Consider the following 25,433-nt stretch of genomic DNA (forward strand, 5'->3'; position numbering starts at 1 on the left):
CAGAGCGGGCCCGGCAGCCTTCGAAGACGGCATTCCGCTCTGCGCCCGCATCGGAACCGCGAGAAGGCGGGCGTCCGGCTTCCAGCTGCTCTGACGTCTGCCGCCGGGACCGTGGCCCGGAGCTCGCTGGCATTAACGGGGGTGGGGGGGCTGTGGACTGAGGAGTCCGTGTCCGCGTGCAGCGTGGGAACCGGGCTTCCCCCCATCTGAGGCCAGAGCGATCGTCTGGTCCGAGTTTCACCTGCAGACGCCGTGGCCACCCTGGGAGTGACCCCTCGCCTCTGCCCCTCAGGGGCGTCCGCGGCGAGAGCCACGTGGGCCCCAGCGCGGCCCGCAGCGGCAGCCCGGCCCACTCCGGAGGCTCCTGCGGACCAGCCGGGAGCCGCCGCCACGACACCCATTTCGGCAGCCAGCTCGATGGGGGCTCCCACCCCAGGCGCCAGGACAGGGCGGGCTGGGCCCTCCCGGCACGAACCTGGCGTGGGAAACGCTCCTGGGCGGGGACGCCAGAGACGCCGGCGATGAGAGCTGGCGCCGCCCCGGCTTCCCCCGCGCCCCCCGAACCCCTCCGCCCACAGCGCCGCTCCGCCGGCCGCGCCCTCCTGCCGATCTGCCGGAGCAGGCGGCTGGGTGGCTGGCGGAGGCCTGGCTGCGGGGCTGGGCGGGTCAGACCACGGCTACTTCCCTCCTTCGGGACGTGTCACCCGGCACGTGCGTGCCAGGACCCACGGGCGTGCCTCTGGGCACGGCGCCGCAGTGCAGCCGCAGCCACAGGCACGGCCGGCCTTCGCCTGACGGGTCTGCTCCGACCCTCTCTCATGGCTTTTGAGATGTCTGGTTTTCCCGTCCATTTCCAGTGAGGATCCTGCTCGGCAGCCAGAGGTGGAGGAGGGGTGGAGGGAGGAGACGGTGGGGGGCGGGGGGGACAAGGTCCGCCGGTGACCTGTGCCCCGTGAGGGCCGAGGAAGGACCGTGCGGCCAGCGCAGCGCGGGGAGCGGAGGCCGAGGCTGGAGGGGCTGCCCCTCGGGCACGGACCTGCGTCCGGCCTGACCACAGAGAGTGCCTGGCTCGGGCGGCAGGTGTCCGAGGCCCGTCAGCCAGGGGCCCGGGCATGGCTGCCCGGTGCCCTCAGAGCTGGCCGAGTGCGCCCAGTCGGTGGCCTGTGGCCTGTGTCCGTGCAGGTGGGCCGGCGCCAGCCCAGGTTGGGAAAGCGAGAAGTCTGCTGGCCGATCGCCGTGCCCCTGCAGCCTCGGGACGGAGACCCTTCACTGTGGTCACAGGGGCCAGGGCACCGGCTTCGGGCACTCAGGCCCCTGCTGCTGCTGCTGCTGCTGCTGCTGAGAGCCCCGCGCGGGGAGGGGTCACGGGAGCAGCCAGGCCGAGGGGCGCGTCCCTGAGGCGGAAAGCGAGGAGTGGGGAGTGACCGTGTCCCCACGGAGCTCTCCCGGGACGCTGCGTGAGGGCAGTCGGCAAGGCCCCCTCACCCCCTCCGACTGCAGGCGCAGCCTCACGGCCCATGCAAGCAGTGTCCCTGCCGGGCTGCTCGGCTCACACTTGCGGGTGGCTGGCTCTGGGTGTTTCCTTTTCCTGTTTCAGAGCCAAGCCCGGGGAAAGTGGGTTCCTGAGACGCTAGAGGAGGGTCTGCTGGTCCTTCTGTGTCCCCGACCCCAGCCCCAGAGGGTGTGAGGCCCTGGTGTCGCCCAGCCACGCTGCTGCTTCCTCTGTGCAGGTCTCCACCTCCAGGGGGCGCGCTGCCCTCGCCGTCCCTCAGGCCCAGGGGGAAGGCCCTGGCTCTGGGCCCAGGGGCTCGCATGTGACAGACGGAGCGCAGCCTCGCAGGACCAGCGCTCGGTGGGAGGGCGTGGGCGGAGGAGGGGCCCCGGAGCCGCCGTGCAGGCAGCCTCAGTCTGCTCTGCCCTTGAGGCCGTCACCGTCTCGGGGCTCACACCCTCATAGGCCCAGAGCACAGCCCCCCCAGGCGGGCTTCGGGGCGCGGCGCACGCTGCCCTGTCCCCATGCTGCCCCTGTCCCCACGCTGGACAGCACACTACTCGTTCTCAATAAGTCACCAAACGACCGAGGCTCTGCCGGAGAGCCGGGGCGCCGCAGCCCGGCCCTGTGGACCGGACACACCTGACCCTCCGTGGCTCCGCCAGGGCCACGCGTGTCCTCACGGCCCACGCGCTACCTCTGCCCGGGGTGCACCCCCCGAGGACAGTCCCGCACACGTGCTGCTGGGCGGGCGGGGGGACGCAGCCACGGCCCTCGCGGCCTCTGCCGCCTCTCCCGGTTCCTGTGTTTTCCAAATTCCCGTCGTGACGGTGTCGTCCTCCAGGCCTGGCTCCCACGTCAGGGCCTCGGCCTCAGCCGGCCCTGCTCAGCCCGGGTGTGGGAGCCTCCGCCGCCCGCCTCTCCTCGCACCAAAGCTGCTACCCGGGCCCAGGGAGGTCTGGGCGGCCCTGCGGGCGGCGGTCCCCTCGACCCTGGCCCAGGCCGCCGGCTGTGCGGGCGCAGGCGCGGGCGTGAGCCGGCACCACCGTCCCTCCACCCGCTGCTCCCTCTGGCCCGTCACCCCCTCGTTAGCTGCTTCAGAGAACATGGGGTCACCCCGAGCGCTTCCTCGGGACTGAAGTGAGAAACAGCCCCGTCTGACTCTAAGTGAAAAGGAGAAAGGCCGCCTGCTGAGCTGCTCACCGCGGGCTTCCGGCCTGTCGGCATCCGTGAGGGTCGTCCTTTCCGGCCTGGCCCGGCCCCTCCCCCCGCGGGGCCACACGCAGCTCAGCGCTGCTGGGGGCCGCCACCCACAGCCCAAGGCCACGTCAGCCAGCTGAGCGGGCCCCGGGCAGTGAGGAGGTGCTGGGGTGGTTCCCGGGGCAGTGAGGGGGCCCTGGGGTGGTTCCCGGGCAGTGAGGGGGTCCTGGGGTTGGAGGTTATCAGCGGGAGAGGCCAGCAGGCCCAGCGCTCTGGGGGATGCCTCCCTGTAAGGCCGCGGCAGCTGTGGGGAGCTAGCCTGGCCGGGGGTGCCCACCTCTGCCCGCAGGGCCTGCCCGGAGCTGAGTGGACGCATGGAGGCCCGGCTCACGCCAGGCCTGCAGGTCTGCACTCCATGCGGACGGGGCACCCAGTGGCTGCTTTGGCTGCTCGTTTCAGAAGAGGGTGAGGGGCCCTGCTCTGTGCCAGGCACCTCGCTCCCCGGGGCACCCCTCCCAGGACCCGCTCCCTGCGCCTCTGCACCCTGTGGCAGCGGAGAAGGGGAGCTGCAAGCTCGGTTCTTCACCAGGTTCGCGGGCGATGCCGGCACAGCCCCGGCCGCTCGGCCCCGCGCCAGCGCCTGCAGGGCAGCGGGAAGCCGGTCACCGGCCGGCCGCAGAGAGGAGGGTGCTCGGCCTCTGCAGCTCACTGGTTCGATCCATCCAGACGCTCACTGGCGGCGCCGGGAGCCGTGGTCCACGCGGTAACCTGAACCTTCTGGCTGAGCTGGGTCCCCAGGAGCGTGCCTGGCCGTGCCGCTGGAGCGGTCCGCGGCAAACGGATTCTCCCTCGGCCTAAAGGCTGTGAGACAGCCCGCGCCTCGTAAGCCCCGCCTCTGAGGCCGGGTCACCTGGCCCGGGTCTTTTTTAACCGGTAAAATAGTTTTAAATCAGACAAGTTCAGCTTGGCTCTCCCTTCTCCCAGTTACTGGGCTCACGTTCTAACAGGACGGTGGGGTGGGGGGCGGCGATGGGGACAGGGTCCCGAGTCTCGCTCAGGTCCGCGAGTGCTGACCCCGCAGCTGGGCACGGGAGGGAGCGTTGAACCTATACTGAGGTGTTTTAATCTGACGGATGGTTCTGTAACGGTAATGTGGGGCGGGGCGGGGCGGGGCAGGCGCTGTTAGGGCTGGGTGTGTGTGTGTGAGCGTGTTTCTACGGTGGCTGTCTAAAGTATTTTTACAACATGTTTAACAATCAGTGCTTTAAAAGCAGTGGTTTCCTACAAGGTGGAAATTAAGGCCTAAGCCTGGGTGAGGCGGAGGTCATGTGGCGGTGCCCCCGCCTGCGGGGAAGTCTGGCCTGGGGAGCCCGCCAGGCCTGGGAGGGACCCTGCGCCGCGGCCAGCCTGCCTCCATTTCTAATGGGATACAGTACTTTTTTAAAAAGGAGCCATACTTTTTTTTTTTTTAAAGTTTGAGAAATGAATGTGATTTCTAATTGTATCAGACATTAATGTTTTAAAGCTATAACAAAGTTTAAAATTTCTACATTTCGTTTTTCATTTATTGTAACTGTTCTTTTATCTATTAAATTGTATGTGGACGGGGAAGTCCTGTTTCTCCTCTTAGCCTTTGTTTCTATAACCAGAAATAAAGTTATATATTAAAGAAGCGGCCCTGGCCCCGGCGTGGTCCGTGAGTGGCCTGAGGGACATGGGGGGCAGGCGGCTGGGCTCCCGACCGAGGGCCCCCCAGACCTGCTGCCTCTGCCCTCACGCTGCTCCGGGAGGAGCACACTGGGAAGGCCTCGGTCTGGGAGGTGCCCAGGCCCGGGGAGTCCCAGAGGGGCTGTCTCTGCAGCTTCAGGGACGAGGATGAGCGGGAGCCGCCCCACTCGCAGCCCACAGTGCCCACAGCGGCCCCCTGGGTCCGCGCCCGCCCCTCTGCCTGTTGTCATCGGGGCTGAGCGGGGCGCAGGCTCTGCGGTCAGACCGCCCGGCGGGCCCGGAGCTGCAGGCGGGCACCCGGCCTCAGGGAGCACCTCACCGTGGGGAGGGGCCCCTGCAGGCCGCCTGGGCCCCCGGGAGTGAGTCACAGACACTCCGGGCTCGGACAGCCCCCTCCACCACAGCGTCACCGCGCCCCCGGCCTTGGCGCCCCGCAGTCCATCCTCCAAATCCTGGGGTGTCTGCCTGCTGGGTGAGCCCTCCACCCGGTCCTGCCGCCGCCCGGTCCCCAGCGCCTCCCCGCCGGCCGGGGGGACTGTCACCGGATTGTCCCAGCTGTCGCCGGGCGGCCCGTGGGAGGACGGAGCGGGCTCGCCTGCCGGCGGCGCTGGAGGCGGCGTCCGGGAACCGGGCAGCCCGCTCCGCCCGCCGCGCCTCCCGCTCCTCCCGCGCCGCGGGGCTTGTGCGGTGCTTCCGGGCCGCTGGGCACCCGGCCCGCCGCGCCCGCCACGGCACCGCGTCCTCCGAACCCCGCATCGGGCCGGGTCCACCGGGAGCCGGCAGTGCGGGGCGCGGGGTGCCGGGGGCTCCGGGGTGTCCGGGTGCCGGGGTGTCCGGGTGCCGGAGTGTCCGGGTGTCCGGGTGTCGGGGTGTCCGGGTGTCCGGGGTGTTTGGGTATCTGGGGCGTCAGGGTGTCGGGGTGTCCGGGTGTCGGGGCGTCCGGGTGCCGGGGCGTCCGGGTGTCGGGGCGTCCGGGTGCCGGGGCGTCCGGGTGTCCGGGTGCCGGGGTGTCCGGGTGTCCGGGTGTCGGGGTGTCCGGGTGTCGGGGCGTCAGGGTGTCGGGGCGTCCGGGTGTCGGGGCGTCCGGGTGCCGGGGCGTCCGGGTGCCGGGGCGTCCGGGTGCCGGGGTTTCCGGGTGCCGGGGTGTCCGGGTGCCGGGGTGTCCGGGGTGTCCGGGTGCCGGGGCGTCCGGGTGCCGGGGTGTCCGGGTGCCGGGGCGTCCGGGTGTCGGGGCGTCCGGGTGCCGGGGCGTCCGGGTGTCGGGGCGTCCGGGTGCCGGGGCGTCCGGGTGTCCGGGTGCCGGGGTGTCCGGGTGTCCGGGTGTCGGGGTGTCCGGGTGTCGGGGCGTCAGGGTGTCGGGGTGTCCGGGTGTCGGGGCGTCCGGGTGCCGGGGCGTCCGGGTGCCGGGGTTTCCGGGTGCCGGGGTGTCCGGGTGCCGGGGTGTCCGGGGTGTCCGGGTGCCGGGGTGTCCGGGTGCCGGGGTGTCCGGGTGCCGGGGTGTCCGGGTGTCCGGGTGTCCGGGTGTCGGGGTGTCCGGGGCGTCGGGGTGCCGGGGTGTCCGGGTGTCGGGGTGCCGGGGTGTCGGGGTGTCGGGGTGTCCGGGTGTCCGGGTGTCCGGGTGCCGGGGTGCCGGGGTGTCCGGGTGCCGGGGTGTCCGGGTGTCCGGGTGTCGGGGTGTCCGGGGCGTCCGGGTGTCGGGGTGTCCGGGTGTCGGGGTGCCGGGGTGTCCGGGTGTCCGGGTGTCCGGGTGTCCGGGTGTCGGGGTGTCCGGGTGCCGGGGTGTCCGGGTGTCCGGGTGTCGGGGTGTCCGGGTGCCGGGGTGTCCGGGTGTCCGGGTGTCGGGGTGTCCGGGTGCCGGGGTGTCCGGGTGCCGGGTGCCGGGGTGTCCGGGTGCCGGGGTGCCGGGGTGTCCGGGTGTCCGGGTGTCCGGGTGTCCGGTGCCGGGAGCTGAGGTGCCCGGACTCGAATCAAAGGCGCCCACGAACCAACCAGGCTCCGCGGCCAGCGCACAGGCCCCGCCCCGCGAAGCTCAGCCAAAGCCCATTGGCCAGCGGCCTGTCTACCTCGTCACGTGACGTAGCACGTGCCGCCACCCGGAAGCCGGCGGGGCTGGGACCGGCGGAGGGCGAGCGGCGGCGCCGGCGGCGGGATGGCGGCGGCGGGGACGGGGACGGAGCGCCTGCTCCGCCAGGCCAGGTGCCGCCTCCCTCGGGGCGGGGGCCGGGCCGGGCCGGCGGCGAGGGCGGGGCGGGGCGGGGCGGGCCGCGACGGGGACGCTGCTCGGCGGAGGGACCGGAGGGGCCGGCAGAGGCGCGGCGGCCGGAGCTGCCGCGGGGTCCCCGCTGCTCCGGGGTCCAAAGCGCAGCCCGGAGCCCGGCCCCGTCCGAGGCCTGGGGGGCCCTGGGCGCCCTGGTCCGGAGTGGAACCGGGACCCTCAGACCCCAGGCCGAGGCTCTGTCCACTGAGCCACACCGACAGGGCGCCCCTGTGGGCCTTGGAAGCACTTTATGCCGCTAAGGCTGGGAGTTGGGCTGCGGAGTGAGTTTCCAGAGGTGGAAAGCAGAAACACGAAGCTGGAGGAGAGGCGGAGCCGGTGGGAGGGAGGGGCCCGGGCAGCCGGTCAGCGGGATGTGGGTGAGGCCGCGCGGAGGGCCCGGAGCACGAGGACGGCGCTGCCCCTGGGGGAGTCGGGGCGCCTGGAGTTGGGCCGAAGCGGAGGGGCCTGGGAGGCTTGGGCAGCCTGGCCGGGAAGGTCCTGTGACCGGAGCCCGGGGAGGGATGGTGTGGGACCAGACGCACCGCCCTTCTGGGACTCCCGTCACCGTGGCCACCAGCCAGGCACTTCCCGGCTCCTTGCCTAGAAGCTCCCGGACCTGCCCGGGGAGGGAGCCGAGGGGAGGGAGCCGGGGTCGGTCTGCACCGCCAGGTAGGACCGGACACTCACCAGACCTGTCAGCCTCGCGGGACGCCCGGTCTCTGCTCAGGGTTCCTGGGCTCAAACCTGGTTGTCCCAGTGCCCGGAGGGGGGCGGCTGCGGCCTCCGGCTCTGGGGGCCGGAGTGGGAACTCCCAATTGGCTTGCCTGTTGGAGTGCTCAATACGCATTTACTTTTTAGTTAATGAGCAAGTTAAGTATTGGGGCCGGGAGCAATAACAGGCTCACCTTACAGCTAGCCAGTGCTGCCCTTCCCTGTGTGGCCCTTCACCCCTGGCCCCGCAGCTCAGGTCTCAATGAAGGAAAGCATCTTGTTTCAGACTAAATCTCTTACGTTTGACTCCTGAGCTCAGCCAGTCCTTGTTCTGCTCCTAGGAGGACAGCAGGGGAGGGAGGACAGCCAATGAGGGGGGTTGTCATGGAAACCGGGGTGCAGGGGCCCCTTGCAGCCCTGTCCAGCGGGGTGGGCGGGAGTGGCCCTTGGACGGCTGGGTCCGGGAAGAGGAACGGGGCGGTGTCAGGAGCGGGTATGGATGGGGAGGCCCTCTGCCGCGACCCGCCCTGCGTCCCGGCCGGCGTGTCCCCCGGGCAGCGCCCGGCCCGGCCGGCGTGTCCCCCGGGCCAGCCGGTGTGTCCCCCCCCGGGCAGCGCCCGGCCCGGCCCGGCTCGGCAGTGCTGCCGCCGCTCCGCAGGGAGGTGCGGGACGAGGAGCTGGGGCAGTTCTGCGCCCGGGCCAGCGCGCTGCTGCGTACGGAGGAGCCGGGGCCCGAGGCCGTGGACGCCCTGCGCAGGCTCTTCCTCATCGTGGCGGCCACCAAGTACGGCAGGAAGTGAGTGCCCGGGGGGCGGGGGCGGGGGGCCACCTTGGCCTCTTGAGTCTGTCCGCTTACACCCGCTCCGGGGCCTCCCGTGTAAGGGCCTCTCCCTGCCCCGGCCCCTTGGCGGGGGACCCCCAGAGCCGTGCTCTGCCGGTGTGACCCGCTGCCCGTGGTGTGACCCCCCCCCCGCAGGCTGGAGGACGAGTGCGTGGACCTGCTGCAGACCGCCCTGTGCCCGCCCCCGCGCCCGGAGCCGCTGCAGCTGCTCTGCGCCGCCATCCTGCGGGAGACCGCGCCCCGCCCGGGCCTCAGCCTGTCCTGCGCCCGCGTCCAGAGCCCGCGGCAGCTGAGCCTGGCGGCCTCGGTGCTCCTGGCCCAGGTAGCGCGGCTCCCGCGGGCTGGCCGCCGCCCTCGGTGCCCTGGGCCCCGTGCTGGTGGGCTCGGCTGGGCCCCCCTGTTCACCGGTCCTTCCGGGGCCTCCGGGCAGGGAGGGGGGGCACATGGATGCTCGGCCGGCAGACCGCCTGCCCTGCCTCCCCAGCTCCCCGTCCCCGTGTCCCTCTCCCGGTTCCTGGACGGGGCGTGGCCGGCCGTGGTGGAGGCTGACTCGGGCCAGGGCTGCCATGGGGACGAAGAGTCCCTAACGGGCGGCCTCCCAGCGCGACGCTGCCCGAGTGGCCGCTGCGGAGTGGACGGTCATGCCCACCTGGTCTGCTCGGCAGGGCGACAGGAAGCAGGTCAGAAGCGTGGGCCAGCGTGTCTTCCAAGTCCTCGAGAGCCGGCAGCCCGAGGGGCCGAGTGTGAGGCCCCTCCTCCCAGTCGTGTCCAAGGTCGCCAGCCTGGCCCCGGGCAGCTTCCATGAAGGTAGCCTTCCTGGACAAGCACCTTCTGCCCCCCCAGCCCCCTCTGCCCTCCAGGCCCAGAGCAGAGAGACAGGGATGAGCCCAGGCGGGGTGGGAGGGGGTGGGCTGTGTCTGAGCGGCTGTCAGGGCTGCTTGCCTTCCAGCAAGACCAGCAGCGCCCTGGGCCTGAGTGGGGTTCACCTGCTCCCCTCGCCTGTCCCCGCCCCGCAGACCAGGCCAACCTGCTCAGCAAGAGGCTGGCGGACTGGCTGCGCTACGCCAGCGTCCCGCAGGGCCCCGCCCCCTCCGGGGGCTTCTTCACGCCCCGGGCCCGGCAGGTGAGTGCGGGCTCTGAGCCCCTGTCCCCGGCCACCTCGCCAGCCTCGCCCGCAGGGTCCCATCTTCCCACCCTCCACTGCCCCGGCTCCACGTGGGGGGGTGGGGGTGGGGAGAGCGGGGTCATGGCGAGGGTCACGTGCCTGATGGAGGCCGTGGCCCTGGCTCCAAGCCGGCGGGTGCCCCGGCAGGGCAGGTGCGCCGGGGGCCCGGAGATGCGGGTGTGTGGGCCGGACCTTGGCCTCAGCGCCCCCCCTCGCACCCGCAGCCGGGTCCTGTCACCGAAGTCGACGGGGCGGTGGCCACAGACTTCTTCACGGTGCTGTCCACGGCCCAGCGCCCCACGGAGGACCAGTGGCTGAACGTGCAGGCCTTCTCCATGCTGCGGGCCTGGCTGCAGCTCGGCGGCCCCGGAGGCCCGGGCGCCCCGGACACAGGTGGGCCTGGCCACGGCCGAGCCTCGTGGGCGGCCGCTGACCCGGGCGCTGGAGCCCGGTGCCCTCTGGGCCTCGCCCCTGAGCGCCTCGTCCCCTCCAGATGACCGGTCAGAGCAGGAGGGCTCCTCCCTGTCCGTGCTGTCGGCCGCCGCCTCCACCGGCCGCCTGCCGCCGCCCGAGCGCCTGCGGGAGAAGGCCTTCCAGTACTGCCAGCGCCTCGTCGAGCAGAGCACCCGGCGTGAGTTGGGGAGCGGCCCCCGCCGGGCCCTCCGTGGCTCACAGGCGGCCGGCCCAGCCGCCGTGTCCGCAGGGCACGAACCCGGGCTGAGCCCGCGCAGACCCGGCCCCGGCTCTCGGGCTGCGTCCCCAGCACCCATCACACCTCCCCTGGGTGGCTCTCTGCCGAGCTCCGCCTGCCCCGCACTCCCAGGGGGTCCTGAGCTTCCGGGACACGTGCGCCTCCTGTTGGGCGCCCGATGCTGGTGCAGAGGCAAGTGCCTTTCTCCCCCCAGGAGCCCTGCGGAGGGGGGACGCGGACCTGCAGAAAGCAGTGAGTGCCCGCGGCGGGAGGGCGGGGGGGGGTTCCCCTCCCTCCCCCTCCCCCTCCCCCTCCCCCCTCCCCCCTCCCCCCTCCCCCCTCCCCCCCCTGACGGCGGCCCGGCCCGCAGTGCCTGGTGGAGGCCGTGCTGGTGCTGGACGTGCTCTGCAGGCAGGACCCCTCCTTCCTGTACCGCACGCTGTCCTGCCTGAAGGCGCTGCAGGCGCGGCTGAGCGGGGACCCGGCCTGCGTGCGGGTGCTGCTGCCCCTCGCCCAGTTCTTCCTCAGCCACGGTGAGCGGGGTTGCACGCAAGGCTGCCGGCTCCCAGGAGGAAGGGCCGGAGTGCTCAGTGGATAGAGCGTCGGCCTGTGGACCGAAGGGTCTCGGGTTCGATTCCAGTCAAGGGCACGTACCTCGGCTGTGGGCTCCTCCCTGGTCAGGGCTCCTGCAGGAGGCCGCCCATCGATGTTTCTCTCTGTCCCTCTCCCCCCCCTGCTCCCTAAAAACCAACGGGAAACGTCCTGGGCTGAGGATTTAGAAGGAGGAAGGGGTGGTGGTTCCCCTCCGCCCGTGGGAGCGCCGCAGTGGCGGCCGGCCAGCTCCACGGGCGGGGCGGGGTCAGGGCCCGTGTAGGGGTTCAGAGCGGCCGGCCCTCGGGGCGGGGTCAGGGCCCGTGTAGGGGTTCAGAGCGGCCGGCCCATGGGGGCGGGGTCAGGGCCCGTGTAGGGGTTCAGAGCGGCCGGCCCTCGGGCTGGGGCGGGGTCAGGGGCCGTGTAGGGGTTCAGAGCGGCCGGCCCTCGGGCTGGGGCGGGGTCAGGGGCCGTGTAGGGGTTCAGAGCGGCCGGCCAGCTCCACGGGCGGGGCGGGGTCAGGGCCCGTGTAGGGGTTCAGAGCGGCCGGCCCTCGGGGCGGGGGCGTCTCTGAAGGGGCGGCGGCCTCTGTCCGTCCCTGACCCCGTGCCCGCAGGGGAGGCGGCCGCTGTGGACGCCGAGGCCGTGTGCCGGCACGTGTTCGGCAGGGTCCCGGCCGAGCACTTCCACAGCCCGATGCTGGCCTTCGAGTTGGCGCAGTTCTGCAGGGACAGCCTGCCCCTGCTCGGCCGCCACCTCGGCCTCCTCCGCCGCAGCTTCCCCGGCCTCCTCCAGGCACGTGCGGGCCCCTAGGGCGGGGCGGGGCGGCGGGCCGAGGGAGGCCTGTCCCAGGCTGGAATGCAGGGCGGAGGGGGGGGGGCGGGCCCGGGTGTCAGGGCCCCTCGGGAGGGGAGGCCGGCGGGTTTAGCTCCCGTGGAATCTGCCCGGAGCCCGGCATCCACAGCCGTGCCCGGGGCCGGCCCTGGGGGGCCGCTGGCGTCGGTGTTGACACGTGGAATGTGGGCGCTGGTGCAGAGTGACTGCGGAAGCAGGGAATAGACAAACCACGGGAGTATTCCCGACGCCGGGTCCCAGGGAAGCGAGGGTGGGGTGGGGGTGCACCCTGCCCTGCGCGGCGCCCATGGCCGCAGTGACGAGGGCACGGCGCTGCCCGCTGAGCGGCCCGCCCCCCTCAGCTCCTGGCCTGGAACAGCCCGCCCCTCACGGCCGAGTTCGTGGCGCTCCTGCCCGCGCTGGTGGACGCCGGCACGGCCGTGGAGCTGCTGCACACGCTGCTGGACCTGCCGTGCCTGACCGCGGCCCTGGACCTGCAGCTCCGGTGAGCCTGCCCCGCCCACGCCCCCGCACAGGCCCCTCCGCTGCCCGCTGCTCTGCCCTGCCCTGAGCCCCTCCCACGCACAGTGCCTCCTGCTCCTGGCAGCCCTGCCTGCAGGCCCCCCCCCCCACGTGCTGGGTCTCCCAGACCTTTCTCGTCACCCCAAGGCTGCGCACTGGGCCGGGTGCTGTGATGTCACAGCGGCCTGGTCTCTCCCCGGCCAGTGGGTGCCCGTGCGGGTGAGCCCAGAGCCACACCCGATCCCGCCTCGGGCGTCTGTCCCTCAGGCTGTCACCTGCTGCGTCCGAGAGGCCGCTCTGGGACGCCTCCCTCCGGACCGCCAGCTGCCCGGACGCCTCCCAGGACCCGCAGCTCCAGGGCCTCCTCCAGCACCTGCTGCGCGCCGAGGCCAGCGGGGCCCCCGAGAGGTAGGGCCGGGCCAGGGGGCCCCGAGAGGTAGGGCCGAGGCCAGCGGGGCCCCGGGAGGTAGGGCCGAGGCCAGCGGGGCCCCGGGAGGTAGGGCCAGGCCAGGGGGCCCCCAAGAGGTAGGGCCGGGCCAGGGGGCCCCGGGAGGTAGGGCCAGGCCAGGGGGCCCCGGGAGGTAGGGCCAGGTCAGGGGGCCCCCAAGAGGTAGGGCCGGGCCAGGGGGCCCCGGGAGGTAGGGCCAGGCTAGCGGGGCCCCGAGAGGTAGGGTCCTCGGGCCGGGATCGCCGGGCTGGCCCGGAGAGCGCTGAGTGGCCCTCCCAGCAGGCGGCAGCCACGAGGCAGGGCTGGGCTCTGTTACCACCTGCCAGTTCTGCGACCCCGCGCAGTGGGCACTCTGGTGACGCCATTACACAGATGGAGAAACTGAGGCTTAGGGCCCAGGCGGGGAGCCCTAGAGCGGTGCAGGGCCTCTTACCCAGACGCCAGCTTCCCGGGTCCGGGGGCAGGGCCGTCCCGAGTGCAGGTGCCAGGCGGAGCTGGGCACAGGCAGCGTGGCGACGGGCGGTCTCCCAGTGAGCCGGGGAGTGGTTTCTGACGCGGTCCACGCACCCGGACCCCTGCCTTCCAGCCGCACCGGCCGGGTTGGGGGGGGGGTCACATGGCTCCCGTGTTCAGAGCGTGTCCCTGGGCACCAGGCGGTGGGCCTGGGCGGGCACCCAGCGGCTGTCCCGTCCCCAGGCTGGCGCCACTCTACCCGCTGCTGCAGCCCATGGCCGGCTGCGCCCGGGTGCTGCAGTGTGCCGAGGCGGTGCCCACCCTGCTGCGGGCCTTCTTCTCGGCGGTGACCCAGGTGAGCCCCTGCCCGGCCCTACCTGCCCCTGCCCGGCTTCTGTCCCCCGCAGAGAGCCCCCTGCAGCAGGGACCGAGGTCAGCCAGAGGCCCCGCCAGCCCCCCAAGCCGTCCCTCGCCCGGCCCCTCCTGGATGGGGCTGGGACCCGGGGACACAGCCGCCTGCCTCTCGCTCTCGACCTCAGTTTGCTGACGGGGCCCTGACCAACCAGCTGGCACGGCTGCTCCTGGAGAGAAGCGACTCGCTTTACCCGGTGCCAGGCTACGAGGCCCGCGTGCACCAGTGAGTCTTCCTGCAGCCGGGCCCCACCCGCCGGCCCCCAGTCCCCTCCCCCGGCTGCTGCAGCACCCCGGCCTGCCCCCAGACCTCCGGCCTCCCGCCTCCCACACGTCTGTCACCTCGCCGGAGGCCTGACCCTGCACTGCGCTCAGCACCAAGGACAGCTGTCCGGCTCCTCCCGGGCGAGGGGTTCCTCAGGGGCTGGAGCTGCTCTGTCCCGCCGCCTCCGGCCGCCTGGGTGGGCTGCGGCTGGGCTGCGCGCGGCGTCTGAGCCACGGAGCCCTGTGCCCTGCAGGGTGCTGAGCGCCCAGTTCCTGGGCCTGTGCCAGCGGAGGCCCTGCCTGGTGGTGGAGCTGGCGAAGGAGCTGCTGGCGTTGGTGGGCAGCGGGGGCGGCCTGCGCAGCGGCGGGAGCGTGCTCACCTCCGTGGTAAGGCACCAGCGATCCCCCCCCCCCCCCCCCAGCGAGGGGCCTGGCGGGGGCTGAGCGCTCTCCCCGCAGGTGTGGGCCGTCGGCGAGTACCTGGCGGTGAGCTGGGACCGGCGCTGCACCGTGGACCAGATCAACAAGTTCTTCGAGGTCCTGGAGGCCCTGCTGTTCGAGGTCACCCAGTCCCGCCCCTCAGCCACCCTCCCCCAGTGTCCCCCGCAGCTGGTCACGGCGCTGATGACCACGCTGACCAAGCTGGCCTCCCGCAGCCAAGACCTGATCCCCAGGTACGGGGAGGGGGAGGGAGGGGGGGAGGGGAGGGAGAAGGGAAGGTGGCTGGGGAGGCCAGGGGCCGCACAGCTCAGACCTGGGGGTCTGGCCGCGTCCCGGCGGCGTGGACTGCACGGCCACCTCCCTCCCCCGGGTGCCTCCGCTGACCGGGCCCTCCCCCGTCCCCAGGGTCTCTCTGTTCCTGTCCAAGATGAGGACCCCGGCCCAGAGCCCGGCCGCGGGCGCCCTGTGCTGCCGGGAGGACGAGGGCGCGGGCATGCGGGCCACCGAGCTGCTGAACCTGCTGAAGATGCCCAGCGTGGCCCAGTTCGTGCTCACGCCCGGCGTGGAGGTGGCCGCGCCCCGCTACCACCGGGACACCAACACGGCGCTGCCGCTGGCCCTGCGCGCCGTCAGCCGGCTGGTGGAGAGGGAGGCGGGCCTCCTGCCGGCCGAGGGCCGGCCACCAGGCTGACGCCAGCGGCCGCAGATTCGGACGAGCCTGGGACTCGGGCAGCCAGGCCCTCGTGGTCAGGAGGAAACCGGGAGGAAGCCGTGGGCCCGCCGGCGGTGGGGCGGGCTGCCCGGTCTCACCTGCGGTGTCGGTCCGACCTCTCCCGCGGGACCTGCTGACGGCACTAGGCCCGGGGCGGGCCGGAGCTGCGGGACGTTCAGCCCCAATAAACCCGCTGGGAAGTCACTGGACCAAAGGCTGTTCCCTCCGCGCCCCTGCCCCGGGAGGGCCGGGTGCACGCACCCCCTCCGCAGCCGCTGTGCAGAGCGGCCTGGCACTCGCCTCAGTGGCCGTGGGGCGGGCGGCCCAGGCGTAAAGCTCATGGACACGCAGCCGGGAGCCCGTGTCTTCAGGGCTGGCTGTGGTGTGGGCTGCGCCTGGGGTGGGCGCACCTGCCGCTGGGAGGATGGCCCACCTGGCAGGGCGCCCATGCCGGCTCCCGGGGACCGGCACCTGCTCTGGACCTGGGCTCCGCAAACCCGGGGCCCCCAGGAGACAAGCTGGGCCTGGCGGGTCAGGGGACCGTCCCAGCCCCAGCGAGACAAGAGACACACACACACACACACACACACCCATTCAGGTCGGAGGCTCGGCTTGTAGGTCAGCTCTCAGGCCGCGAGGTGGCGCTGCTGCCCCGGAGCCTGAGCCGGTGGCCTCGGGCGCCCAAAGCGGCTGCGGGCCGCGGGCCGGGCGGGGGCCGGGCCGCCTTCCCGGCGTCCGGCCTCGGGAGGCGCAGGTGTGCGCCCCGGACACGGGCCGCGCCAGGACGGGCGGCCTCCGGGCGCTCCGCGGGGCATCCCCATCGGCTCGCTCCGCGTTAACACGGCTTAATGACGGACCCGGCGGCGCCGACGGCGGAGGCCGCCCTCAGGCGGGGTCCGGGCTCACACGACCCGAGCCTCCCGTGCCCGCCAGGGGGCGGCGTGGAGCGCAGGGCTGGGGCTCGCCCGCGCCAGAGGAAGGGCGGGCCCGCTGGGGCGGCGGGGCTGACTCCAGGGGCCACGAGCACGGGACGGCTGCAGCTCCTCCCAGCGGCTTCCGCGTGTCCCTGCGGCTCCCGGTTCTGGGCAAGACCACCCGCCATCGCGGCCCCTCTCCCCGGGTCTCCGGAGCAGGCGGGCCTCCCCGCAGCCCCTGACCCCACGCACCGCGCTGACCCCACGCACCAACCTGACCTTACGCACCACGCTGACCCCACGCACCACGCTGACCCCACGCACCACACCGACCCCCCCCCACACACACACACACCGCCCTGACCCTGACCCCACGCACCGCTGCTCTCCAAGAATACGAAAGATAGTTTATTGCATCTGTGTCTCCAATAAAGTCTCCAAACATAAAGCTCTGTGGCCCGCGGGCCGCCATATAAACACGCGCTCAGCCCGCAGCCCTAGGGAGGGGGCGAGCGGAAGCGGATCTTCTGGGCCGTGTCCGCGTCGCACTTGGCCACCAGGAACCGCATCTTCTTCCCGCCGTGGCGGATCAGGTCCACGGCCCTGAAGCGGAGGGTGACAGCGAGTCGGGGGGGGGGGGGGGACCCGCGAGCCTCCTGGGGCGCGGGGTGCGGGGCCTGGCCCAGCCTGTGCTGCCCACCCCTCCGGGGGCGGCCCTGGCCCCTGTGGCTGGACGTCCCGTCCCTGAAGTGGGGTGAGAGCGCCCCCCCCCGGGCGCAGGGAGCACACCCTGCTGCTGAGGCCCTGACCGTGGCTCCCGCCCCCGGGGTGCGCTGGGTACCTCAGGTAGCCGACGCCCGCCAGGCTGCTGCCGTTCACCTCCAGGATGCGGTCCCCCAGCGACAGCCGGCCGTCCGCGGCCGCGGGGCTGCCCGGGAGCAGCGTCTGGATGTAGAGGCCGGGCGCGCCCAGGGGCGTGTGCTGCGGGAGCAGAGGCCTCAGCTCCGCGGACAGGCACCCAGCCCGCCCTCGGGAGGCCCGGCCAGGCCATGGCTGTCTGCGGACAGCACGCCCCGTCCCGGCCCTCGGGCCCAGGCCAGGCCGGAGGACAGGCCACCGCAGGCCCTGCCCTGCCCTGCTCCACGGAGATGCCCGCCAGGCCCAGCAGAGCCCAGGGTCACTCACCATCCCGTCGATCAGGCCCATCCCCAGCCCCGAGGGGCCTCGCTCCAGCTCCACCTGGAAGACGGAGCAGAAGTCCTCGGCGCTGGAGCTGCGGCTGGAGGGGGCCGGAGGGGGCTCATCCTCGGGGGCCACGCCGTCTCCTGCGGGACAGGAACGGGGCAGGTGAGGCCTGCGGGGCTGAGTCCCCGGCTGCAGTGCGTGGGCAGGAACTGAACAGCCAGGACGTGCTGATCACGGGGACCGGGGTGTGTGTGTGACTGAGAGCCCTGTGGGCACAGCAGAGCCGGTGCCACGTCTCACCTTCCGGCGTCGCCCCCCGGGGGCCGCCCGGTCCGGGCCTCCTCTCTTCTGAGTGCGCCTTCCCCCGGGGGCCGCCGGGGTGGTGCCATTCAGGGCCAGGGGGCTCCAGTGGGGTGCCGGGCGGCGTGAGCAGGCAGGAGGAGTCTGTGTGCGGGGGCCCAGCCGGGGGGCCCCCGTGGTTCCTGTGGCCCCGCGGCCTTCCTGGAGGACCCGGTGTGCCCGGAGCCCCGGCCAAGGGAGGAGGGTGCGCTGGGCCGGCCACGGGGCAGCTCTGGCCCTCGGGGTGCCCCTCAGGGCTGGGGGGGTGCTGGCCCTGGAGGAGAAAGACAGCTCAGGCACCAGCTCCTGTCTGGAGGGAAAACCAAGGGACCAGCTCTCCCTCCCACTTCATGCCCCGTGTCCACCCCACTGTCAAAGCCGGAGCCTCGGACCCAGCCTGGCAGCTGGTGGTACCTCGAGGCCCTGGGGCTGGGGCTTGTTCCGCAGGCCCCACAGGAAGTGGCGCACGTGGAGAAGGTGCTGGTAGATGCTGTCGTCCGGGCAGTCCGCCTCCAGGTCCACCTGGAAGCCCTCGCTGGGCAGGACGATGGGCGGGGGGTTCTCATAGGACTCCAGCACGTCCTCTGCGGGGAGAGCACCCGCCTCAGCGCCACGCGGCCGCCCCCCACAGGGGCCTGGGACCGCGGGGCAGGCGCCGGGCAGGGTGACCGCCCAAAATGCCCTCTGGTTCCTTCTGGATCCCAGTGACCACCCAGGATGAACAAGGCCCCGCCCCCTGGAGCTTTCGCCACACCCCCAGCCTGCACCCCACCAGCCCCCTGGGAGCTGAGCATCAGCCTACAAGTCTGCAGCCCTGGCTGACACCTGCTCCTCCCAGCTCCCGGCCCACGCTGACCACAGCCCCCACGGCACCGGGACCGAGACGGCCCCATTGCTCGTTGGTCTGGACTTGAACCTGAGCCCTTTCCAGCAGGAAAGGCTCTGCTCCCACACGGGCCTCGGTCATGACCCAGAAACGAGACACGCATCCCATGGAGCCGGGGCCCTGCCTCCACGCCCGCCCGAGGGAAGTGGGCGCGTGCCCCACTGTGTCGTGTCCTCACCATCCTTCCTTCCGTCCTTGTTATGACACAGGTGATGCTAATGGAGAGTGCATGTCTGTCTACAGTGGCTAATCTATAAAAACACTCATAGGTGCGTCCGTATGTGTGCTGTGTGAACACGCGTGATCGGGAGCGTTCCACGGTGGTGTGGCGGTGCCCAGCATGGGGTGCTCTCTTCCTGGTGGGCCGGGCACTGGGTGAGGGCAGGGGGCACCTTGGCCTGAGCTTGGAGTTTACAACTGGGCCGTGGGCTGTGGGCTCCTTGACCCCCAGCTGTGGAGTTCCCCAGGTGGGGACAGCGGGGGCGGAGGCCCAGGTGCCCTGCGGCTCCCCCAGGGAAGGCCCGGGAGGCCCCGCCCCCAGCGGTCCAGGGCTCACCTGAGTTGAAGGCCTCGGGGCGGTCCTGGGCGCCCGGCTCCCAGACGCTCATGGGGCCTGTGGCGGAGGCCAGCTGGTACTGGGTGAGGAGCCGGTGCAGCTGCGCGGGGCTCAGGGCAGGGAACGCGGCCTGCAGGCTTGCCCAGCTCATCTAAGGCACAAGGAGGCAGGTGCTGGAGGTCAGGGCCCGATGGCAGCGGCACCGGCAGGACCCGCCCGGGGACGTCTGACTGCATCCTCGGAAGCACCGGGAAGGGCGTCCCCAGCAGCACGCAGGCCTCCGGGCCATGTGCACGGGCAGTCCGCCCGGGCTCGCTCGCAGGCAGGGCCGCTGGGTGTCTTGCGTTCCTCCCCGAGCTGGCGGGTTCCGTCCACGGTGCCGGCTCCACCAGCGGGAACCCCAGGGGCCGGTGAGAGGCTGGTGGGCCGGCCTCGCCTGTTCGCTCCCGGGCCAGTTCTCCCTCTGCCTGGGCTCCTGCTGTGAGCACGTCGGGCCTTTCCTTTGCCTTCCTGCCTTGCTTGCTCTCTCGCTCGGTTTTACTGCCAACATCAAGAGGCCCAGGCTGTGGCCATGCAGTGTCCACGCTGTCCTCTGCCGACACCCGGGCCACACCAGCTCGGCAGCAGTTGGCCGAGGTGATTCTTGCTGGCTTCCCAGTTCCTGGATCCCCGCCGCCCTGAGGGCTTCTCCGCTGCGGCCCCGAGCACCCTGCTTCCAGCTCCCCACTCTGCTTCCCGGTGATTCCCCAACTTCCTCTTCCGCTCTGCTGCAGAGACTCCGCTCCCCACGGATCCTTCCTTCTCTCTCAGAGCCCTGTCCGTTAGCTGTGCTGCCCGCTCCTTGTGAGGACGAGGGCTTTTCGAAGATGTTCTTCTCCCTGAACAGTCCGGCCAATGGGGCCCGAGGCTGCTGTGCACAGCCCACGGCTGCGAGTGGTTCCCACGCTTCTGAAGGCTTAAAAGATAATAACCTGGGCCTTCAGTGTCTGTGGCGGCAGAGCCTGGACCTGTGCCACCTGCCAGCCGACCCATCTCCGACCTCACGCCCACCTATGCCTCCGCCCTCCTGCTGTGGCGCGGCTGCTGGCACCTGCCCTGCAGCCAGGGGAGCACCGGCCTGGCCACCAGGCCCACTTGGATCAGCCATATCCGCAGCCTCTGCTGCAGAGCCGGCACCCCATGCTCGGAGGACGCTGAGCCATGGGGGCCCGTGTGAGGCCCCAGCACTCATGGGCACTCGCTCTAGGAAGGCCTTGTCAGGAGAGACCCTGGTCCCGGGCAGGAGGCCCCTGGTTTTAAAGGGCCCACGGGTGAACAGTCTCTGCCAGAGGGAGCCAGCACCGGGTGTGGGAAGGGGTCGAGGGGGGCGGACAGCTGGCGCCCCTGCCGCCTCTCTGTGCACTCTGTGCCGAAGGACAGCACGCCCTGGGACGATGCCCGCGCCGCGCACAGCTCAGCGGCTGCTCACCAGGGGCACGGGGGCGGCCAGGCCCGGAGGGGCACTGTGCACACTGCACACCCAGCGCCTGCCGGGTGTCCGCCGCCTCCAGGACAGGCTCCGTCCCAAGGTCTTGCGCCCTGCACCGTGGGAACCAGAATGTGCCTCTGGGCTCTGCTTCTCCCTCCTTTGTGGGCCTGCAGTGGGCAGGCTGTCTGCAGTGACGCCCCTGCTCGGGGCAGTGGCCTGCACACCGCTCTCCCCCTCACGCTGCGCATGGGTTTTTTACTCTTACAGGTTTGCTGCTGTTTCACTGATTTTAGCGCTCTGTGATTCCCTACTTGCTCTGCGTTTGACTTCTCTTGCTTCATGGTTATCACCCAGCCTTCCCTGTTTTCTGACATGGATCCTAAAGGCTATTGTTTTGCCTGTTGGCACTGCTTTAACTGCACCCACCAGTTTGGTATATGAATCTTCATTGTCATTGATCACCTGACCCAGTGGAGGTCAAACTACCACCAGATCCACGTGGCTTTTCAGAGTTTCTGCTGTTTAAAGCCCTTCCCACTCACCTCCTGGAGCTTCACAACTTCGTCAGATGTCCTGGGGGGAAAGCACTGATCCTTTCAGGCTCTTCTCCCAGGCTGTAAGACGGCCAGGCTGCTCTGATCTTCTCCCCAGCTCTGGCCCCATCTGGATGAAGCCTAGATTTCTTATCTCACACAGACCCTGATCCCTGCTGAGGCCAATGCCCTGGAAAGCACCAGCAGAACAGCTTGTGCTTCTCCCTGTGGAAATGCTACTCCTCAGTCCAGGTGGCTCGGGTTTCCTGGGCCTTTAAACAGAGGTTGTGTGTGGCATGCCGGCCGCGCTCCGCAGGCGCAGCTGTGCCCTCTCACAGCCGGGGGCAGTGCCTCTGGAGGCTTCTCGGTCTGGATCTCTGGGAAGAAGTGGATTGCTCCATTTTCACACCAAACTGAAGTCCCCGCTGTCCCCGCACGCACATCGTGCTGTGCTGGCTGTGCTGACGCAGCTCAGGGCTCGGCCTGGAGATGGCAAGTAGCCCATCACCTCCTTGGCTTACACGTTCCCCCAGGCGGCCCTGTGCACGAGCTCACAGTCACTCCGGGCGCGCTGGGTGCTGCCAGGCAGGCAGGGAGCACCACTGCCTGGCTTCGTGGTGACCTGTGACACTAGTGTCGGCAGCTGGTGCAGGAGGAGGGGGAGGGGTGTGACAGTGGCCACTCCGTCGCAGTCAGAGCCACAGGAACACACACTTACACTTCGGGGGTCACTCTGGCTCACGTCCAGGCTGGCAGGGCTGCGTTCCTTCCGGAGGCCCAGGGAGGCGGTCAGAAAGCAGAGCCTGGGCACGGCCCTTCCAGCTCTGGGAGGCGCTGCAGCCTCCACCCCCAGGGCCAGCACGCAGGGCCAGTCTGTTCCCTCTGTCCTGTCTCTCCGGTCCGACACGGCTACCCAGGCACTCTCCCTCTCGGGTCCTTAGCGGCAGGCCCCTCTGCAGAGCCCAGGCGTGTGGGTCACTAGTCAGGTGCAGGTCAGGGTCCCGACCCTGCAGACCCGCCCACAGACATGTGGGGCTGTTGTCCTGCTCACAGGGCGGCTGTGGGGCGGGAACAGCTCTGCCAGTTCTCAGGCCCAGAGGCCAGGCCGCCCCACCCCCACCCCCCGCCACCTGGTTCTCGGGCTGGCGACTCAGTGACAGCACATGGCTGTGCCCACCCACCCACTGACTCGCTGCCTCTCGCTGTCTCCTCGCCCCTACCTGGATGAGCTGGGCGCGGGGCGTGGCCAGTAGGTTGAGGGTGCAGGAGAGCTTCCGGAAGAAGTGCTCCCCGGCCTCCCCGAAGCCCGCGGCCCGGGTCCAGTCCAGGAGCTGCTGCAGGCGGGCACAGGCCTGCACACCTCGGGGCCAGTGGAAGCAGCTCAGAGAGGGGCCTGGGAGGAGAGCGGGGTGAGGCCCAGGCTGCCCGCCCACCCCAGAGGGAGCCGGGCCCCATGGTCCCCTGTGCCTGGCTGCCCGGCCCAACCCCCCCGCCCCCGGGCCTCAGAGGACAAAGGTGAGACCCACATGGGTTCTGAGGCACTGCCTGCGGTGGGCCCCTCTGGAAGGGGTGGGTGAGCAGGGAGTGGGGGGTGAAGACGGAGGGGGGCTATGACAGTCATGGAGGGGACAGGGTCCACATCTACAGCGAGCCCCATGCTCCCACCCAACCCCTGAGCCTGGGAAGCCCATGACAGTGACCCCAACTGCTGGGCTTGTCCCTGTTCGTGTCCCCATGCGCACAGTGCCCTGAGGCTCAGTGAGGACGGGGGGGGGGGGGGGGGGGGGCAGGGCGATGTAGCCAAAACCACTTCACTTCACAGCCTGTTCCCTCCTAGCTCCCAGGGGCAGGGGGCTGCTGGGGAACCAGGAAAGGCGGGGGGGGGGGCATGCAGACCTGGCAGAGCGCCCGCCCCAGAGGACAGCTGTGCGGCACCCCTGCTCCCCGGCCTCTCCCTCGGAACCCCGCAGACAGGGTCAGGACGCCTCACCCTTGTCCAGGAGCTGGTTGAAGAGCAGCGTGCTGGAGAAGAAGAAGAGGTAGGCCAGCACCTGGGCCACGATCTCGGGGTGCACCTGGGCCTGCCGCAGCAGGTCCAGCGCCGCCTGGTAGATGGACACGACGCGGCGCAGCTCCTCGGGCAGCTGGGGGGCCTGGCACCAGCTCTCCCGCGGCTCCGTCTGGAAAGGGGGGCACTCCAGCAGGGCCGGGAGGCAGACGTACAGGGACTAGGGGGAGAAGACACAGCAGCGTTGGCAGAGCCTGGGGTGCGGGGGAGGGCGCGTGCGGTGTTCCCTGGCTCCCACAAGAGCTGCTGGGGCCTCTGGGGGCTCGGTACCAGCTCCCGTGAAAGGTGCAGTGACGACCCCACAAGGGGCTGCAGAGCCCTGAGCGCCGGGAGGGGAAGGGGGAGGGGGAGGGGGAGAGGGTGGGGGAAGGGGAGGGGGGGTGGGGACAGTGAGGGCGGGCGCACCTTGGAGATGTAGTACACGCACTGCTGGAAGGCGTACAGGATCACCTCCTCCAGCTCCGCCATGGCCTCCTCGCTGGCCGAGAGCGCGCAGGAGAACACGGACTCCATGGAGCCTGCGGGACAGGGGCTCAGTTACCACAGGGGCTCCCCGCACAGCGGCCTCCCGGGAGCACAGGCCCGCACCTGACAACGCGCTGCCACACGGTCTTGCTGTTCGTGGCCCTTCCCCTTGGAGTCTAGGCCTCCCGCCCCTGGCTCACCCCAGGAGCCGCTCCCCCAGGGTCTCCCCAGAGCCAGGCCTCCGGTCTCGCTGGGGACCTGGGGGTCTGGGTGCTCCCTCGGCCTCCCAGGCAGCGCGAGGGCCAGATCCGGGCAGCAGAGGCTCTCGGAGCTGCCGGCCGCCGTGCTCGTCCCCCAGAGGCTCAGGCCTCTCCTCCCGCTGCTGCCCGAGCACTCGCAGACCAGCGTGTTCCAGCCACTGCAGCCAGCGGGGCCCGCCTCCTGCCAGCCCACCCCTCCCGTGCACCTGGGCTCCGGCGGGAGGAGGCGGCAGCGGTACCCCGAGCACAACACTCAGCCGCTGACCCCCACCCCACCCCGCCACTCTGACCTGAACACGCGGCTGCGGCCGGCTCTGCTGGGGCTTCTCCCCTCAAGCCCCTGTGAGCTGTTCTGAGGATCCAGGCCGCCGTCCCTCCCCCCGTGCTGGTTCCCAGGCCCAGGACGGAGGCCCCCTCTGCGCACCTGAGCCCCCCCCTCCCCCGCAGATCTCCTGGCGCCGGAGGATGTGAGTGGGCGGCACAGACACCCCGCTGGGCGCCTGCGGGGACGAGGGCTCCGGTGAGGGCTCCGGTGAGGGCTCTGACACGGACTGTGGGAACGAAGGACAGGACGTCCCTGCTCAGAGCCCTTCCCGCAGGCGTTTCCGCCGAGGCCGAGGCCGGGCCCTCGCCTGCCCTCGCCCTGTGCCTGACGCGGTTTTTCCTCCGAGCGCTCCAGCACACGGGCGCTGTCTCTTACGCCAGCCCCGTGTCCCCGGGTGCACGAGGCGACCGCTCCCAGCATCCACTGGGCCTCCCGACCAAAACTAACTTCCTCTGAGGCAGGAGCGGCTAAGCAAGCAGGGCCGTCACCCGCTTCCCAGGAGAACCAGCCGACGGGCCCCCACAGCATTCGGCCCGAGGCCGGCCCGGCCCAGACTGCAGCTCCATGGCAGCGTCCCCTGGACACTGAGCTGAGTCACCGCCCAGCTGACTTCCTGGGGAGCCAGAGCCGGGGCGCCCCGCACAGAGCAGGCAGGGCCCAGGCGCTCGCTGGCTAAGGCCGAATCCAGGGGAGCCTCCCCCGGGCCCACTGCAGCACCCGCCACGCTGGTCCTGGGGGCTGGGGGCCTCGAGGGGACCGGGGGATTTGAGGGAGGTGGCCAGAGGCTTTGTGGGAGGCCAGGCGGGCACAGGGGAGGGCCTGGCGGGGCAGGTGAGCACGTCACACAAAGGGGGCCAGGAAGTAGCCCATGGGCCTCAGGGCAGCGCCCCACGCTGGGAGTCCGACACCCCCACCGCCCCCACAGCCCCACCCCCGGGAGCGGGCAGAGGCAGCAGCCAGTGAGTGGACTTTATCAGCTCTTCCTCTCGGGAGACAGCTGAGCACTCGCAGGCACTGTGCCGTGTCCGGCTGGCCCAGTTCACGGGAGCCCCGGCCACCCCGTCCCCCTGCCTGGCCCCTCCCAGCCCGAGTGCCCCTCCTGGCTGCAGCCCGGGCCCCCCGTGCAGGGCCCCTCCGGTTGCGGTGCAGCCGGGACAGGCTGAGGTCCCGACGCCAGGGAAGGGCGAGCCTTGTTTTTGCCGAGGCCGAGAGAGGATGTGGGCGCCCCAGCCCCCGGGGCCCGCTGTCAACCCTGTCCCCTGCAGACGGTCCTGCGCGCCTGCTCGGCTCCGGCCCGGGCCCCCCAGTCCTCGTCAGACACACACCCGGAAATCCCACGCGGCCTCGGGGCGCCCTGCAGCCACCTTCCCCGGAGCCTCCCGGTCCCCCCGCCGAGTTCTCAGCACCTCGTCCCGCATCGAGCTCTGAGCTCGACGTGCCCACGGCTCTGCGCGCTCCTGCCTTCTCTCCGGAGCTGCCACGGCGTGGGCAGGGACCCGTGGCCCCGGACAGGGAGCCTGAGGGGCCGCCACGGAGCGGCCAGCCCGGCCCCCAGGCACTCTTCACAGTGGTGGGCAGCGGTGCAGACAGACAGACAGTGCTCGGGCGGCAGGACCAGGGGGCCCCACAGGTCTGTGTGTCCCGAGACCACGGCCACTGCCGCCGCGCGGCCT

General features: G+C 71.5%; 2 protein-coding genes across 4 annotated transcripts in view; one reads left to right on the forward strand and one right to left on the reverse strand.

Moving 5' to 3' along the window:
- Positions 1-14,969, forward strand: part of AP5Z1 (adaptor related protein complex 5 subunit zeta 1) — an 84,466-nt gene extending 69,497 nt beyond the window's left edge. The window contains exons 2-18 of one of the 2 annotated variants that reach the window (XM_084886159.1): positions 6,560-6,616; positions 8,047-8,184; positions 8,365-8,551; positions 8,895-9,036; positions 9,246-9,352; positions 9,619-9,787; positions 9,888-10,025; positions 10,300-10,337; positions 10,456-10,618; positions 11,293-11,471; positions 11,873-12,015; positions 12,300-12,440; positions 13,177-13,288; positions 13,473-13,570; positions 13,863-13,995; positions 14,068-14,282; positions 14,455-14,969. In XM_084886159.1, the coding sequence (XP_084742285.1) occupies positions 6,570-6,616; positions 8,047-8,184; positions 8,365-8,551; positions 8,895-9,036; positions 9,246-9,352; positions 9,619-9,787; positions 9,888-10,025; positions 10,300-10,337; positions 10,456-10,618; positions 11,293-11,471; positions 11,873-12,015; positions 12,300-12,440; positions 13,177-13,288; positions 13,473-13,570; positions 13,863-13,995; positions 14,068-14,282; positions 14,455-14,740 (2,436 nt within the window). In that variant the 5' untranslated portion in view covers positions 6,560-6,569 and the 3' untranslated portion in view covers positions 14,741-14,969. Of the gene's footprint in view, positions 1-6,494; positions 6,617-8,046; positions 8,185-8,364; positions 8,552-8,894; positions 9,037-9,245; positions 9,353-9,618; positions 9,788-9,887; positions 10,026-10,299; positions 10,338-10,455; positions 10,619-11,292; positions 11,472-11,872; positions 12,016-12,299; positions 12,441-13,176; positions 13,289-13,472; positions 13,571-13,862; positions 13,996-14,067; positions 14,283-14,454 lie in introns of those variants that run through there. The other variant, XM_084886158.1, reaches the window with a different exon arrangement.
- A 1,093-nt stretch (positions 14,970-16,062) lies between these two features.
- The window catches only part of RADIL (Rap associating with DIL domain), a 37,692-nt gene continuing 28,321 nt past the window's right edge, over positions 16,063-25,433 (reverse strand). For both annotated transcript variants that reach the window (XM_084886145.1, XM_084886146.1), the window contains exons 7-15: positions 23,116-23,228; positions 22,633-22,870; positions 21,863-22,035; positions 18,642-18,792; positions 17,614-17,783; positions 17,161-17,473; positions 16,861-17,000; positions 16,517-16,656; positions 16,063-16,278 (exon numbers count right to left, since the gene is read on the reverse strand). In XM_084886145.1, the coding sequence (XP_084742271.1) occupies positions 16,173-16,278; positions 16,517-16,656; positions 16,861-17,000; positions 17,161-17,473; positions 17,614-17,783; positions 18,642-18,792; positions 21,863-22,035; positions 22,633-22,870; positions 23,116-23,228 (1,544 nt within the window). In that variant the 3' untranslated portion in view covers positions 16,063-16,172. The remainder of the gene's footprint in view (positions 16,279-16,516; positions 16,657-16,860; positions 17,001-17,160; positions 17,474-17,613; positions 17,784-18,641; positions 18,793-21,862; positions 22,036-22,632; positions 22,871-23,115; positions 23,229-25,433) is intronic.

This window comes from Pipistrellus hanaki, assembly GCF_964339955.1.
Source record: "Pipistrellus hanaki genome assembly, chromosome: 5".
Taxonomy (NCBI): domain Eukaryota; kingdom Metazoa; phylum Chordata; class Mammalia; order Chiroptera; family Vespertilionidae; genus Pipistrellus; species Pipistrellus hanaki.